The sequence below is a fragment of the Nelusetta ayraudi genome, unplaced genomic scaffold, assembly GCF_046127955.1.
Source record: "Nelusetta ayraudi isolate G7.1 ecotype Tasmania unplaced genomic scaffold, CSIRO-AGI_Nayr_v1 ptg000140l, whole genome shotgun sequence".
In the NCBI taxonomy this organism is placed as follows: Eukaryota; Metazoa; Chordata; class Actinopteri; order Tetraodontiformes; family Monacanthidae; genus Nelusetta; species Nelusetta ayraudi.
This window is the reverse complement of record NW_027466190.1, coordinates 613,963-630,000: the sequence shown is the minus strand read 5'-3', so window position 1 is coordinate 630,000 and position 16,038 is coordinate 613,963. Positions and strand designations below refer to the sequence as shown.

Genomic DNA, 16,038 nt, shown 5'->3' with positions numbered 1-16,038 from the left:
TGTGTGTGTGGGGGGGGGGGGGGTATATTCCAGCGCTGCCGAGTCTGGCCTGCAAATAGCAGCGGCTTGTGTCTGAGGTTTCTTTTGGGTTTTTTTGTTTGCCAGCCAGGCAACCGCAAGGCGCAATGCTCTATTGGGCCAGCAGGGGGCGCTCGACGTTGCAGCAGCAGAGTGATCAGACCTTGTCAGACTCGGATCCGGGGCAGAGATTTCAAATTCGACTTCTCATAAAAAAAACAAAACGTGTCTTTAAAACCAACAAAGCAAAAAAAATTACTGCCGCGGGAATTTGCTTTCAAACAACCAGCGTCCTTATAAGGACAAGAGGCGGAGCTACGGAGGCCAGAGGTTTCTGCCGCGATGCAAACAGAAAGCAACCGCTCGCTCGTGGACGACGACTGTTTTAACGGGGTTTTTTAACTGGCATGGGCAAACTACGGCCCAGGGGCCATATGTGGCCCGTTAAGTGTTTTAATCCGGTCCTCCAAGCTTGGAGAAATTATCTACATAGTCAGTGAGTGATAAAATAGCTGGGGTTCATCTATGTTTCCAGTGTTTTGTTGTCAATAAAGAGCTGAACACTGCGGCGCTGCAGAGGAACGGATTGAGTTGCAACTTTGCTTTGCTTCGTTTTCTGTTGACATTAAAGCGACAAAGCGGCGAAGTGATGAGGAAAAGGGGGAAACACACACACACACACACACACACACAAAACGCTCCTTTGACCCCCCGACTCTTAGCAGTGGCTGATGGGGAAAACGTTGCCGTGCAACTTAAAATAAAGCATTTGCATGAGATAAATTCCCCTCTCGCCGCTCGGCTGCAGCGTGAAAAACTCCCTGCAGCAGCCGTTTCATCTCGGCCCTGGGAGGGGAAATTCACATGCAGAGGAGGACGTCAACACTTTGAGGCCGTCGTCATAGCGAGATATTGTCCCTTTGATATGGCTGATTTTATTTTTTTCTCTTTTTTTTTTTTTACATTCATTTTCGCAGGGAAATCATGGAGGAGCGATGGAGGCTCAGTCTTGTATAAAAAAAAACAAAAACACACAAAAAAACAAACAAGCAGTTGGTGGTTGTGGTTTTCATGGACGCTGCTTTAACTTTGACTCTTTTGTGTGTGTGTGTGTGTGTGTGTGTGTGTGTGTGTGTGTGTGTGTGTGTGTGTGTGTGTGTGCTGGGATAGGCGGTGGCATTTTTTTTAATGTAAACATCAATGACTCTCACCCAGCGGAGGATCGATGGGGGAAAACAAATAGCCGCCTATAGATGTGAAGCTCTCGGCTGATAATTGGATCAGTCATTTCCAGCCGTGATGGAAAAATCAATGGGGCCGTCGCTCAGGGAACAAAAAAAAAAAAAAAAAGAGCATCCATACGACCGCCAGGGCGTCGACGGCGGCGTCGAGTCACCGACTCCAGACCTCCGTCTCTCTCTCCGTCCCGACCTGTTGCGATGCGACGTTTTAATCAAGAGCAGATCGATTTGAGCGGAGATAAACTTCGATCGGTTCAGGTAGCGGCGGAGGAGGCGGAGGAGGAGGAGGAGGAGGAGGAGGAGGAGGAGTCGGTGAACATCAGGCCGTAAGAAAAAAAAAAAAAAAACGTTAGCCGCGGAGCAATCACTTAGCAGGATTAACGAGGTACCTTGAAGGCATCACCTGCCTGTCTGTCTGTCTGCCTGTCTGTCTGTCTGTCTGCCTGTCTCCAATATGGCTGAAAGGTTTTGACTCTCATCAGGTGGTTTTTTTCTCACGCATCCATATGGAGGAATGTCGCAAAAGTGTCCTGGAAACACTTTTTTTTCGCATTAACGCGCCAGCGGACGACCGTCGAAATTTTACATTTAGAGATAGATTTCAAATCGATTTTATTTTGTGAAAAGCTGTTGACGCCGCCCACTGAGACCGCCTCTTTTTCTTTTTAAAACATTTGGGGAGGTCCAACGAAAGTAATTTTTTTTTTGTGGCGGGCTGCAAACAGAGGGCTAAATACACCTCTTGCTGCTGCTGCTGCTGCTGCTGCTGCTGGCAGAGTGGCAGGGTGAGAAATGCTGGAAAAGCGAATGCGCCGTCGCTTGTGAAGGTGTTGAAACCTGCGGCTGCGTTTGTGCGACTGTGAGGTGAGTCTGGCGACGCCTTTGCATCACGGCGCCGCTGCTGCGCCGCTGCTGCGCCGCTGCTGCGCCGCTGCTGCGCCGCTGCTGCGCCGCTGCTGCCTTGTGTTAATAACTGGTGAATTCTCAGCCGGGCTTGGATGCCCTGCTCGTTGTTTGTGTTGCATTTCTTGGTCCTTTGGATTGAAATCTTTCTTTTAAACAGACAGAGGGGTTTTTATTCCCATGTGAAAAGGTAGGAAAACTCTTGAGAAGAAAGATTGAAATCCATTCAAACTGGAAGTCAGACGGAACACACTTGATCTCTCCTGGTTGCTGTGGGTTTTTTGTGCGTGCGTGTGTGTGTTTGTAACACAGTGACTTGTCGCTTTGGCGTCGCTGGCGCCCAGATGGAGCCAAGGTTAAGTTCTGACCAGTGCTGTTCAACAGGACCCGTGTGAGAGGTTTCAGTGAGCGCTCCTTTCCACAAGCAAACACATGAATGAAAACAACAACAGCCACCGTTTGTAACTTTATTGGCAAAACCAAACTGAGTCTGAGTCACTTCCTGGAAGTGCGAAGGAATCACAACTCTGCTTCTCCGACTCGTCGATTCCTTTTCAGATTCAGAATTTTCTTTGGTGACTCGTTTTGATTTCCAAACCCGCCGCAGGTTGTCAGGTTGTTGTCCTGCCTCGCACCGCCACCGCCCGTCGTCCAATCAGCAGGCGGCGCGTTCCCTTTTCTCGTCTTGACTCATCGTCGGTGCGCCAGTGTGCCCAAGAGAAGCGGCTAACCACACGGCGACGCGTCTGCACGCACTCCAAAACCATAACCTTTCAATCCAGCCCCCAACACCCCCCCCCCCCGACCCCTCCCCCAACACCCCCGCCCGACTCTGACGCACAGCCGCCACCTCTAACTAACCCCCGCGGTCACATGGTCTCCGGCCTCACGCTACATCGTGTCACGTGACCGCGGCGTGAAAAGATCCACAGTGATCAATCCGTGCCTGACAGGAAGTGCCCCCCCCCGCACCCCCGCCCCTCCACCCCCTCCACCGCTGCTGCAGTCGCAAGGCAAAATCAGCTGACTAATGATTGAGAGAGAAATGAATCAGCTGGCTGTGTTGCAGCTAAACGAAAGCAGCAGCAGCAGCAGCAGCAGCAGCGGCAGCGGCAGCAGCAGCAGCGGCAGCAGCAGCAGCAGCGGCAGCAGCGGCAGCGGCAGCAGCAGCAGCAGCAGCAGCAGCCACAGCAACAGCGGCCTCGGCAGCAGCAGCAGCAGCGGCAGCAGCATCATTTATCGTCAACTTCGACCGTCTACCGACAAAAAACAAAAAATTTCCCCCCCAAGAAAAAACAGTTTGGGGGGGCGGAGGGGGGGAATCGAGGATTGTGTGTCTGTTGCGGCCTTTGTTGTCGTTGTCGTTGCTATCAGTGATTTGTGTCTTTGTGCAGTAATTTAGCGCCTCGCTCGGCTTTCGCTAAACATCTCAGAGCCGAAAGGACAAAAGGGTTTTGCAGGTTCTTTCCACGAGCCCCTCGACTGACTGTTTTGTACTGAGTGTGTGTGTGTGTGTGTGTGTGTGTGTGTGTGTGTGTGTGTGTGTGTGTGTGTGTGAACGTCAGTGGTCCTCCACCGCTAACGGCTAGCCGCGAAGAAGAAGAGTTAGCCTGGCGCTAATTCCTGCTCGCTTGAAACTCGCTGCCACTCAGACAGCACTTGTTGTTGTGTTCGCTTCGAATGTCCAGCCTGACAGTGCAGTCGGTGCGTTGTGCGACTGGACGCACTGCGAGTTACTCTGACAGCAGGACACTTAGCCCTGTGTTTGCAGCTTTCCCAGTAAAACTGACGCTTCGTCGGGTCGTCCACACGGATGGACGGCGACAAAAACAAACAGAAGGTGTCGCTGGAGGGAGCACAACACCTGGCTGGGGTGCGCTCACTGGATTTACAGAGGCGTATGGTCGCATCTTTGTGACATCACAAAGGGGTGGTTTCCAAAAGCAGGTGTTTTAGCACATTTAATAATTTCTTTTGATTAAAGAAAAAAGAATTTTCTTCTTGCAGCTGTTTGATCATCAAGTCAAGCGTCTGCTACGAGATTATTCAGCGTGTGTGTGTGTGTGTGTGTGTGTGTGTGTGTGTGTGGCCATGTTGTGTGTTTGTTGTTGTTTTCCGAGGCGCTCGACACGCTCCCAATTAAAAAGACACGTTTCTTGTTTTGTCTCTTGTGTTTTTTTCTTGCTTTTTGCTTTTCTTTGTCTGGTGTGTTGCAGTCGCACAACCGACACGAGTGGCAACACAACCAAACCAGAGCAGAGTGGATGAATGAGGCACGCTGTGTCTTTCTGTCGTGTGCAAAGCAGCGTCGTCATTTGGGCGACACTGACATTGTGTCTTTTTGTTGTTGTTGTTGTCGTTTCTGTTGTTGTTGTCGCCCATTTTTGTGCACCAGCGCTGCACAGGAAAGCAGAGGAGCGTCAGAAGTCGCTCACGCACAGACACACATGATCACACAATCATGATCACGCACACGCACACACACACACACACACACACACTCACAAACAAACGCACAAACGTGGGTAATGTCTTTCCTGTGGGGAGACTTTCCACCCGTCTGACTTTCCATGCATGATGTGAGTGAGTGGGGGGGTCCTCCTCCTCCTCCTCCACCTCCATCATCTTCCTCTTCTTCTTCTTCGTCTTTTTGTCGTATTTTGCTGTTGTTTATTTTTGTGTAGTGTCGTTTGTGTTGTTTCATGGTGTTTCAGCAGGTGGTTGTGTTTCCGTCCTCGGGTTTTTACCGCCTGTCTTGAATCAAGAAACTGATTCAGTCAGTCGCTAATGGAGTGAGTCAGTCGCTCACTGATTCAGTGAGTCAGTCGCTCACTGATTCAGTGAGTCAGTCGCTGACTCTCGCAGCCGTGCAGCCGTCCTTTATTCTGCTTCGAGGGGAAGCAGCTGATTGGCTGCTTGCTTGCTTGGTTGTTGCTGTTTTGGGGTTGTTGTTTGTTTGTTTTTGTTGCTTTTATTTATTCATTTCTTCTTTTTCCATTTCTGAAACTTTCACCATGCAAATTGTCACACAAAGACAAATGAGTTGGATTCAACGACAGACGAGTCGCGCCCCCTCCCTCACTCCCTCACTCCCTCCTCCCCCGCCCCGCCCCCCCCACCCGGTCTATAGATAACCCCAGTGTTGCTGTCACATGTGCGGCGTGTTACCATATAAGACGGCAATATGACTCACGCAGCAGCCAGCCAGCAGCCTCCTCGCTGACCTACTATGTGGGAAGTCATGATTCATGCAAGCTGCATTTAAGCAGCCAGGGCTCCCAAAAATACTCTGGCATGCCATCACACACACACACACACACACACGCACTCGCACACACACGCACTCGCACATGCCTGCCTTGCTCAGTCATCCTCGCCACCCACGGACGGCGTTGCGCTCAGATTGTCGCTCGGTGGCGGCGAGAGACTCGCTCGCCCGCCCGCTCACTCGCACAGTCAGGAGACGGAATAACGAGATGAGCCGATCGCTGCAGATCGCTGCCGTCTGAGGTAACAGCAGCTGACGACTCACTCTCTCTCTCTCTCTCTCACTCTCTCTCTCTCACTCTCACTCTCTCACTCACTTGCTTTTTTTTGGTTGTTTACACAAAGGAGGGGGGCAGGTGGAGGGGGGGCTTCTTCTTCTTCTTCTTCTTCTTCTTCTGCGTCCGTGGCAACTTTGACAGGATGCAGCAGGAGGCGACTTTGGACTCGACTCTTTAAATCTTTGCAGCTGAGTCGTTCGTTCAGGAAGTTTATTGTTTAGTGCTGCTGTCTTTGATTACTCACTCACTCGATTGGCTGGTGGCTCAGTGCCAGGAGGCCTTTAGCTGCAGTCGGTCGGTCGGTTGGTCGGTTGGTTGGTTGGTTGAGTCTTTATGTTGTTGCTGCTGCTGCTGCTGCTGCTGCTGCTGCTGCTGCTGCTGCTGAGGACTCAGCAGACCCTGGCTGGTGACCTGAAAGCCCCTCGTCACCTCCTGCTCTCCTCTTCATCCCTCTGTTGTTGTTATTGCAGCCGTCAAACTCTGAACCTTCATGCATTTTTGACTCATTTTTCAACCATGATGATGATGATGACGATGATGATGATGATGATGATGATGATGATGACGATGACGATGACGAGTTCACTCCCGCCGTCCCGTGCAGCCGCTCCAGGCTAATTGTTTCTCTCTGAAGGAGAATCTGACCTCTGACCTCGAGGTCGGCGCCCCGGATCCTCTGTGGATGAATTAGCTCGGCGGCTAATTAGCTCGGCGGCTAATTAGCTCGGCGGCTAATGAGCTCGATTGCTGCGCGAGTGGATGCAGGTTTCTCTTTCTTTTCTTTTTTTCTGACTGTGCAGAGGGGAAGCCGGGTCCCTCCGACAGCTGGTCCCATTCATCAGCGTCACCGGAGACGGTCCGGGGAGTGGGAGGGGGTTTGGGGGTGCGGGGGGGGGAGGGCAGAGCCAGCAGAGTGCCCACACACACACACACATACACACACACTCCAGTACGTCTTCCGCTGCAGGTGAGAACAACCTCGTGCACGAGCTCTGCAGCCTGACGCTCGCTCGCCCGCCCGCTCTCTCTCTCTCTCTCTCTCTCTCGCTCAGAGATTGATGTCAGCTGACTGCTCACTCGCTCTCTCGCTCGCCCTCTCACTCGCCACTTCTCGGTTGCTCCGATCGAAGGCGCAGGGAGACGGTATTGATTTCCATCGGCGGGCGGCTGCACTCGAGAGTAACGAGTGCAGTCGTAGCCTGAGATGACTCGGTGACCTCGGCCGAGAGAGGGAGAGAGAGAGAGAGAGAGAGAGAGAGGGAGGGAGAGAGATTCAACAACAACACGAGAGAATCAGCTGCTCAGACTCATCAATCATCTCGGGATCGATTCGCTCAACCCGACGACCTTCAGAGAGGCCGTCTGACCTTCAGGCATGTGAAGCCAGCGAGTGAAGGATCCCTCAGCTCGCAGGGCCGTGTAGAAAACACACTGCCGCTTTTTCAAGCAGCGGCTGAAAGAACGAGTTCTCGTTTTTCAGCCCAAAAGAAAAAAGAAAGGAAAAGAAAAGAAAAGAAAAGAAAGAAGCGGAGTCAGACTGCGAGCTACTTCCCTAAGATACAGTTTGTCTTGTTGCCACCAGCCGTCCTTCCTTCCTCCCGCTCAGACGTGTTGATTTGGATCGTGGTGATTGCGTACGGCGGGAGAGCGCTGGACGTCTTTCTGCTGAGTCGAGGTTCCTCCTGCACGCTCGGCCTGCACGACAAGCACATTGCGTAACCGAGCTGGGGGGGATGTGTGTGTGTGTGTGTGTGTGTGTGTGTGTGTGTGGGGGGGGGGGGGTTGTATTGCGGGAAGAAGCGTCCGATGTTGCCTCAGCCTCCTGTTGACTGCGCAGTTTTCTGCTGCTGCTGCTGCTGCTGCTGCTGCCGCTGCTGCTGGTGGTCTGCGGATTTTCGCAACCCGGTGTCGTAAGCGTCCGAGGTCAGAGGTCAGAGTCGTGTCAGCCAGTTCCAGGTCAGCTGATCCAGTTCAGAGTCAGAAACTCTGATTCAGCAGCCTTCAAACCAGAGAAATCAGGGCCGCGTGGATAGATGTCAGTACTTCTGCTGGTGATGGAGGCGACCTGAGAGTTCCTGTGACCTGGTTCACCTGCCGGCGGCTCTCACAACATTTCAAGCAACGCTTGACGCTAATCTTCTCTACTTTTCTGACGATCCAGACGTGCCTGAGATCACCAAGTCTGACTTGTTACTGGGAAATTTGGCTTCGCACAAATGCAAAACACAAAGGAAAGTAGGTGCAAAATCGTCACAAACGCTGTTTCTTTAATTCTTCAGGGGGAATTTTGAAGTTCAGATGTTTAAGACTGATCCGTCTTGAGATGAGTGGGCAACCGCTCTTCCCCCACTGGTCCTCACTGGTCCTCACTAGTTCCTCACTGGTCCATACTGGTCCTCACTGGACCTCACTGGTCCTCAATGGTCCTCACTGGTCCTCACTAGTTACTCACTGGTCCATACTAGTCCTCAATGGTCCTCACTGGTCCTCACTAGTTCCTCACTGGTCCATACTGGTCCTCACTGGACCTCACTGGTCCTCAATGGTCCTCAATTGTCCTCAATGGTCCTCACTGGTCCTCACTAGTTACTCACTGGTCCATACTAGTCCTCAGTGGTCCTCACTGGTCCTCACTAGTTCCTCACTGGTCCTCACTAGTTCCTCACTGGTCCTCACTAGTTCCTCACTGGTCCATACTAGTCCTCAGTGGTCCTCACTGGTCCTCACTAGTTCCTCATTGGTCCATACTAGTCCTCAGTGGTCCTCACTGGTCCTCACTAGTTACTCACTGGTCCTCACTAGTTCCTCACTGGTCCATACTAGTCCTCAGTGGTCCTCACTGGTCCTCACTAGTTCCTCATTGGTCCATACTAGTCCTCAGTGGTCCTCACTGGTCCTCACTGGTCCTCAATGGTCCCCACTAGTTCCCCATTGGTCCATACTAGTCCTCAGTGGTCCTTACTTGTCCTCACTGGTTTCTCCTGGACACCAGTGATCTGAAGATTCAGTCTGACTCTTATTCGAGGGCCTGTTTGAGTTTTCCACCTCTTCAAAATGCGTTTTTCCCTCCTCACTGGTTTCTCCTCTTTCCACTGGGATTCACCAGGTTATTGGATTTTGTGCTAAGCTAACCTGCAGTTATGTAGCTGCCTGACGGAGCCACTGACCGACCGATTCAACAACCGCCAATGGATGGTTGTTGTGTGTTGAGGAGTGAATAAATGACTGCTGACTGGCACTCGGGAGCTTGGAGACTTCCTGCTCAACTACTGTCAGGAAAAAAAGCCGCAGATCTGATGAGAGTTTGAGGAAGCGGCAAGTTTCACTGGAGGAAATGAAACTTTCTGCCAAAATAAATTTCTACACGCCGCCTACGGAGAGAGAGAGAGAGACGTGAACTTTACTGCCCTCCTTGATATTGGTGGGCGGAGCTTCCAGGCTCGCAGCTTCACTTGGCTGCATTCCAGATTGGTCTTGGCCAGTTAGCACCGCTCCAGGAGCCGGTTGTCTTATTTTTGCAGCAGTCTGAGTTGATAATTCCAAATTAAAAGTCTAATCTGACTTCAATGGCCCCTGTGAAGTGCGGGGTTAGCGGGCTAACGAGCTAGCAGGCTAACAGGCCGACCTCGGTTTGTTGACGAGGAGTCGCGGGGCAGCGTCCGGGCTTCCTCCACTCATCCCGGGACTTCCTGTCTGCGACTCCCTCTGAGCCCAGTGTGTCTGTCGCAGCTGTGTGATGACACCGGGACTTGTTTCTTTGTGCGTCTGTGTTTGTGTGGCATTGGTGCGTCAGCGATGGAAAAACGCAGTTGGCAGAGTGTTTGGTCCATTTCAGAATTGGTCAAATCGCTTTACGGCGTCGCTGATTGTTGGAAGTTGTGCAATTTTTTTTTCTTTTTTTTTTACAGGATGTTGTCGTCCAGGACTGTAAACCAGTGCTGCTCAACTGGTGGAGAAACTTCCTCCACTCTAACTTTCTATCATGTTGAGCCAATATTTTTTTTAATAATTGAATTGAATAAAAGGCCCAACGGCGTTGTACAGTCATCAAATTGTTCTTTTTCCTCCTGCAGTGTTTGGTAGAAGCAAAGGTCTGACAGTCAGCTTGCAGTTCTCTGGAGCTCCTGCAGGAGAGAGAGAGAGAGAGAGAGAGAGAGAGAGAGAAAAAAAACTACAAAAGAAAAAAAAAAAAAAAAAAAAAAAGCGACACTTGTTCTTGTTGTCTGTGCTGCCCAATAAATTCCTCCGCCGGCTCCGTCATCATCATCATCAAGCCTCCGAGTGGCAGTAATTAACCACACTCCAGATGATTGGAGTGGTTTTCCAGGGAAGAAAGCAAACGAGCCGCGGCAGCTCGTCGCTTGTCGCGAGTCACAGCTGCTCGCCGACGTCTTCTCCCTGGTTGTCGTCGTTGTCGTTGTCGTTGTCGTTGTCGTTGCACAGCATGAAACGTTTTCTTATTTTTGGATTTCTTCTTCTTCAAAAAAAAAAGAAAGAAAAATGTTTTTTGAGCATTGACAGTGAAAGCGGCACAGATGTTATCTGGGCTCTCTGGAGCTTCCTCACAAACGGCAACCGTCGTCTTTTTCTCTGTCAGGTTTTCCGCTGCCTCGCATCGTGTTTTTCTTCTTGTTTTTTTTTCTTCTTGTTTTTGTCTTTTTGTGCCGGTTTAGTGGTGTCGTGCGGACGATTCTCAGCAGGAAAAGTGAGGAGATGACTGACCTGAGGTCGTGAGACCAGGACGGTCCGGACCGGAGACGTCTGCGCTAGATTTTCTGTTGCTATCTTTCAGGCTAAGCGCTTCTCCTGCTGAAACACACTGAAAAACACTGAAACTACTCTTCACTGGATTTGTTTTTCTTTTCTTTATATATATATATATGTATATATATATATATATATATATATATATATATATATATATATATATATATATATATGTATATATGTAAAACTCTGTTTTGCCATTTGGGAGCCGTTGAGCCTGATCTTATTTCTTGATATTATAAAAAAAAATAAAAATTAAAAAATACGTTCCCTCCTCTGCTGAGAGAGCCAGGATGTGGTTAGCCTAGCCTAGCACGAAGACAACGGTGACAACAGCGACGAAAACACCAACAAAAAAAAACACACCTTCCTCTCTTAACTGCCTTTTTCGGGGGGGGGGGGGTTCGGCTGGTTTTCTCACAGGTGAAACATTGCAACACGTTGCTGTTTGTGGGTATTTTTTTTTTTTTACCAGTGGACGCAGGAGTTAGCAACGGCCGTTACGCTGCCTCGCCTCCCAAAGTCGGTGCTGAGCTAAGCTAACCACATCCTGTTTCCAGCGCCGAGCGTGCAAACACAACCCAGGCCAGATAGGGATCTTCTTCATCACTCTCGTCAGAGGCAGGCACCGGTGTCGCAGTGCTCCAGACCGGCGGTTCTGGTCTCCAGACCACTTTTTAACGGTCTCGGTCTGGTCTTGGACTCCAAGGCATTTTCACTGGGTCTTGTCGGACGGGACAGACTTGGATTTTTTTTCATCGAGAACTCAAGAAGCCAAAGTGTGTAAATTGCAAACGCAAATGCAATCCTTGACTTGCATTCTGGTCTCCTGAGCTTCGCTGAGTCTGCATCAACTCAGACTTTCCCTCCCCGCTCGTGTTTCTTACACACAGAATCTTCTGATCGCGCAAATTTCAACGTTGTGCGTGCAACACACGTGTCTGAGGTGAGGTCAGCGTCGTTTTGGATTGGTCAGAGGTCCAGCAGCCTTTTCGTCTGCGCAAAAGTCGACACGAGCAAAAGTTTTTTTTCCGCTCTGTGGAAATTCGGTGCCGGTGTGGAAGGAAGGATGGACACCCTGGACCCCCTGGACCCCCTGGACCTCCTGGCTCCTGGACCCTGGACCGGTCTAATTGCTGGAGAGTTCAGCATTGACCCCCAGTAGAACTTCCACTTGTTTCCCCAAAATAAAATTAAAAAAAAGAGAGAGAGAAAGCAAAGCCGAGAAAAAGCCTCTGCATCCATCAGCACTTTGCACCAAAACGTCCGACCCAACCTGTCATTTTGCGGCGGTGTGATGCGGTGTGTTTGTGTGTTTGTGTGTGTGTGTGTATTTGTGTGTCACCGCCGTCGGTTTCCTGTAGCGGGCCGAGCCGCCGTCTGAACATTCCTGGCTGGAAATAGTCTTTAGATGGTGCTGATGGTTCCTGCAGGAGCAGCAGCAGCAGCAGCAGGAGGCCGACTGAGGCAAGGGTTTTGGTGGGAAGCAGATTGAGGAGCTGCAGGAGGTCCTGGAAGGTCCCTGCAGCGCCGCAGGTAAACGGCGGCGCTGCAGCACGTGGACGCTTTTCTCTCTCTTTTTTTTTTTCTTCTTCAGTGTTTGCCGTCCTGCGGTTACTGTCAGCTCCTCCACCTCCCCCCCCCACCCCGCTGGGTTGGAAATGCTGACGGCTTCTTTTACAACCTCTGAATGGAAAATAGGTCGCGCTGTTTGCTGACTCATTTGCATAGTTGATCCACACATCCTGCTCCGGCGTGTTGACATTTAAAGACGTTTAAAGTTCCGACCCACTCGCCGTCCAAACTCGGCCAAATGAATTTGCGAGTGGAGGTCGTTTTTAATTCACCCAAAAAAATTTATTTTTTTTAAGGAGACGTTTGTTTGTTTGTTAGTTTTATTTCCCAGGATTCAAAGACGGGATTCTGTTCTTGGGCTGTTTCGTTGTTCGACACGAGCAAAACTGGTTTCTCCCGCCGTTCCAGGGGGCTGAGAGGTCAAAGGTCGCAGGGTTCGTCCAGGCCGGTGACGCTTCCTGCAGGGTCTGGCAGCCTGCAGAGTAGCTAGCCAGCTAATTGCCGTAGGGAGGGGAGGAGGGGGAGGGGATGACATCACCGCTTACATCCTGGACCCCCTCAACCCCCCCACCCTGTGGAGCTGCTGGTTTAAAGGGACACTCCACCAATTAGCCAGAGAGGCTTTGACTTCTTCCAGCGGTTCGGCCGGTTTAATAGAACCTTTTTTTTTTTTTTTCCCACCACTCTGAGCTTTCTGATCGTTGAGCTGTCGCACAAAAAAAAAAGTTGCAAGGAACCTTAGAGAAAAGAAAAGAAAAGAACAAAGTGGGAATCTCATTTGCAGCACGGTGCGAATAAACTGGGACAAAGGGTCAGAGTCAAAGTCACCTCCAGCTGCAACACAAAGTGTGTCCCTGCCGTCGCACTCTGCCACAGCGCTGGAAAAACTCATTTCTGAATCTCCCTCCAGTAACCACCTGTCTGTCTGCCTGCCTGTCTGTCTGTCTGTCTGTGTTTCCTGTTGCACGATACGGGAATCATTGCGCTTCCTGGAAACGGCTTCATTGTGCAACCCTGGTTGTGTTGTGTTGTGTTGTGTTGTGTTGTGTTGTGTGTACGGGACAGTTGTGTATTTTCAGGGACGGTTGGCGACTCCAGCAGCAGGTCTGGCAGATCAAATCCAATCTGCCCAGCTAAACACAGTTAGCACGGCTAGCTTGGCGCGGAGGCGGCTCTCGTCCAAATGGACTCACGGATCATTTCAGAGCTTCGACAATGAGTGAATCCAGAATGAACAGCGGCCATCCTCACTGTGTGATTACTGTGTGATTTAGCGATGTGAGCTAGCGACGCTGCAAGGCTCCAAAGGGGAATTAGCTGCGATATCAGTTAACAGTTGTGTGCATGCGTGTGTGTGTCGCAGTGTGTTGACAACACACTGGCTTCTGTTTTGAGTGCACGTGGGGACGCACACGGGGGTTGTGTGCACCTGCTGAAAACACACACACACACACACACAGACACACAGACGGCGAACGACAAAACAAAACACAAAATAAACAATTTTGCTACTTTTATGAAGCAGTTTGAAAGTGTGCGCAGTAGACACTCACAGGCCCTGTGTGTGTGTGTGTGTGTGTGTGTGTGTGTGTGTGTGTGCGTGTGTGTTGAATGACGAGGGCGGCTGATGTCAGACCTGTGGTATGTGCTAGCTCGCTAACTCCCGCGCTAGTAGCTGTAAGCTGACCCCCCCCCCCCCCACCACCTCTCCCCCGCCCCTCTCCCCTCCCCCCCACCAACCAACCTACCAACCAGCCCCGCCCCCCCCTCCTCACCAGCTCTGTTTTGGCCTGTGTTTCTGTGCAGGGCGCGAGCGGAATGTCCGTCGATGAGAAGCCTGAAGCGCCCATGTACGTGTATGAGTCGACGGTGCACTGCAGCAACATCCTCCTGTGCCTCAACGACCAGCGGAAGCAGGACGTCCTGTGCGATGTGACCGTCCTGGTGGAGGGCAGCGAGTTCCGCGGCCACCGGGCCGTGCTGGCCGCCTGCAGCGAGTACTTCCTGCAGGCGCTGGTGGGCCAGGCGGACAACGGCCCCGTGGTCAGCCTGCCGGAGGAGGTACGGCACGCACGCACACACACACGCACACGCACACACACACACACACACACGCACGCACACGCACACGCACACACACGCACACGCACACACGCACACGCACACACACACACACACACGCACACACACACACTCAGCTTTTGGTGCACAAGCTGAGAGTGAAACAGTCGCTCACAGCGCCCCCCACTGGTTGCCCTCAGCGGTTACGGCCCGATAGACAGACAGACAGACAGACAGACAGATAGACAGGCAGACAGGTAGACAGATAGATAGATAGACAGACGGACAGACAGACAGACACATACAGACAGACGGACAGATAGACAGATAGACAGACAGACAGACAGACAGATACAGACAGATACAGACAGATGGACAGATAGACAGACAGACAGACAGACACATATAGACAGACAGACAGACGGACAGACAGAGACAGACAGACAGACAGACACATATAGACAGACAGACAGACGGACAGACAGAGACAGACAGACAGATAGACAGGCAGACAGGTAGACAGATAGATAGATAGATAGATAGACAGACGGACAGACAGACAGACACATACAGACAGACGGACAGATAGACAGATAGACAGACAGACAGACAGACAGATACAGACAGATACAGACAGATGGACAGATAGACAGACAGACAGACAGACACATATAGACAGACAGACAGACGGACAGACAGAGACAGACAGACAGACAGACACATATAGACAGACAGACAGACGGACAGACAGAGACAGACAGACAGATAGACAGGCAGACAGGTAGACAGATAGATAGATAGACAGACGGACAGACAGACAGACACATACAGACAGACGGACAGATAGACAGATAGACAGACGGACAGACAGACGGACAGACAGACAGACACATACAGACAGACGGACAGATAGACAGATAGACAGACAGACAGACAGACAGACAGATACAGACAGATACAGACAGATACAGACAGATGGACAGATAGACAGACAGACAGACAGACACATACAGACAGACAGACAGACGGACAGACAGAGACAGACAGACAGACAGACACATATAGACGGACAGACGGACAGACAGAGACAGACAGACAGACAGACACATATAGACGGACGGACAGACGGACAGACAGACAGACGGACAGACAGAGACAGACAGACAGACAGACACATATAGACGGACGGACAGACAGACAGACAGACAGACAGACACATATAGACGGACGGACAGACAGACAGACAGACACATACAGACAGACAGATAGACAGGCAGACAGGTAGACAGATAGATAGATAGACAGACGGACAGACAGACAGACACATACAGACAGACGGACAGATAGACAGACAGACAGACAGACACATATAGACAGACAGACAGACGGACAGACAGAGACAGACAGACAGACAGACACATATAGACAGACAGACAGACGGACAGACAGAGACAGACAGACAGACAGACACATATAGACGGACGGACAGATTGACAGACAGACAGACAGACACATACAGACAGACAGACAGACAGTTATAGTATTGTTGTCCAGACGGCACCAACCGAGATATTGGACAAAAACAATGAAGTCATCCAGACTGACAAGATCATGAAAAACACACTGTATCATAAACCCATGAATGAAATGGTTCTATTTATCAGTCGCCTCAAGAATTTGGACTTTTTTTTTTTAAATTAAGAATTCAGAATTTTTGTCTTCAGAAGCATCACCTCGGCGCTCTGCGTGGGGGGGAAATGAATTTCCAGACCTCCGTCACTTCACTTTTCCTCTCCTCCGTCACCTCCACCAACACGTCTCTGCTGTCCCACTTCAGCCGAGCGTCGAGTCGCTCGGCTGAAGGTGCAGCTGCCAATTAGCACTTTGTCAAAGGCAGCCGCCGCCGCCATTAGCGCTGACGAGTGGGG

General features: G+C 50.9%; 1 protein-coding gene across 1 annotated transcript in view; it reads left to right on the top strand.

Annotated features, from left to right (window-relative positions):
• bach2b (BACH transcriptional regulator 2b) overlaps nucleotides 1-16,038 on the top strand; it is a 70,126-nt gene that overhangs the window by 31,834 nt on the left and 22,254 nt on the right. Inside the window, exon 2 of the mRNA XM_076013031.1 lies at nucleotides 13,856-14,110. Coding sequence (XP_075869146.1) covers nucleotides 13,868-14,110 — 243 coding nt within the window. The 5' untranslated portion in view covers nucleotides 13,856-13,867. The remainder of the gene's footprint in view (nucleotides 1-13,855; nucleotides 14,111-16,038) is intronic.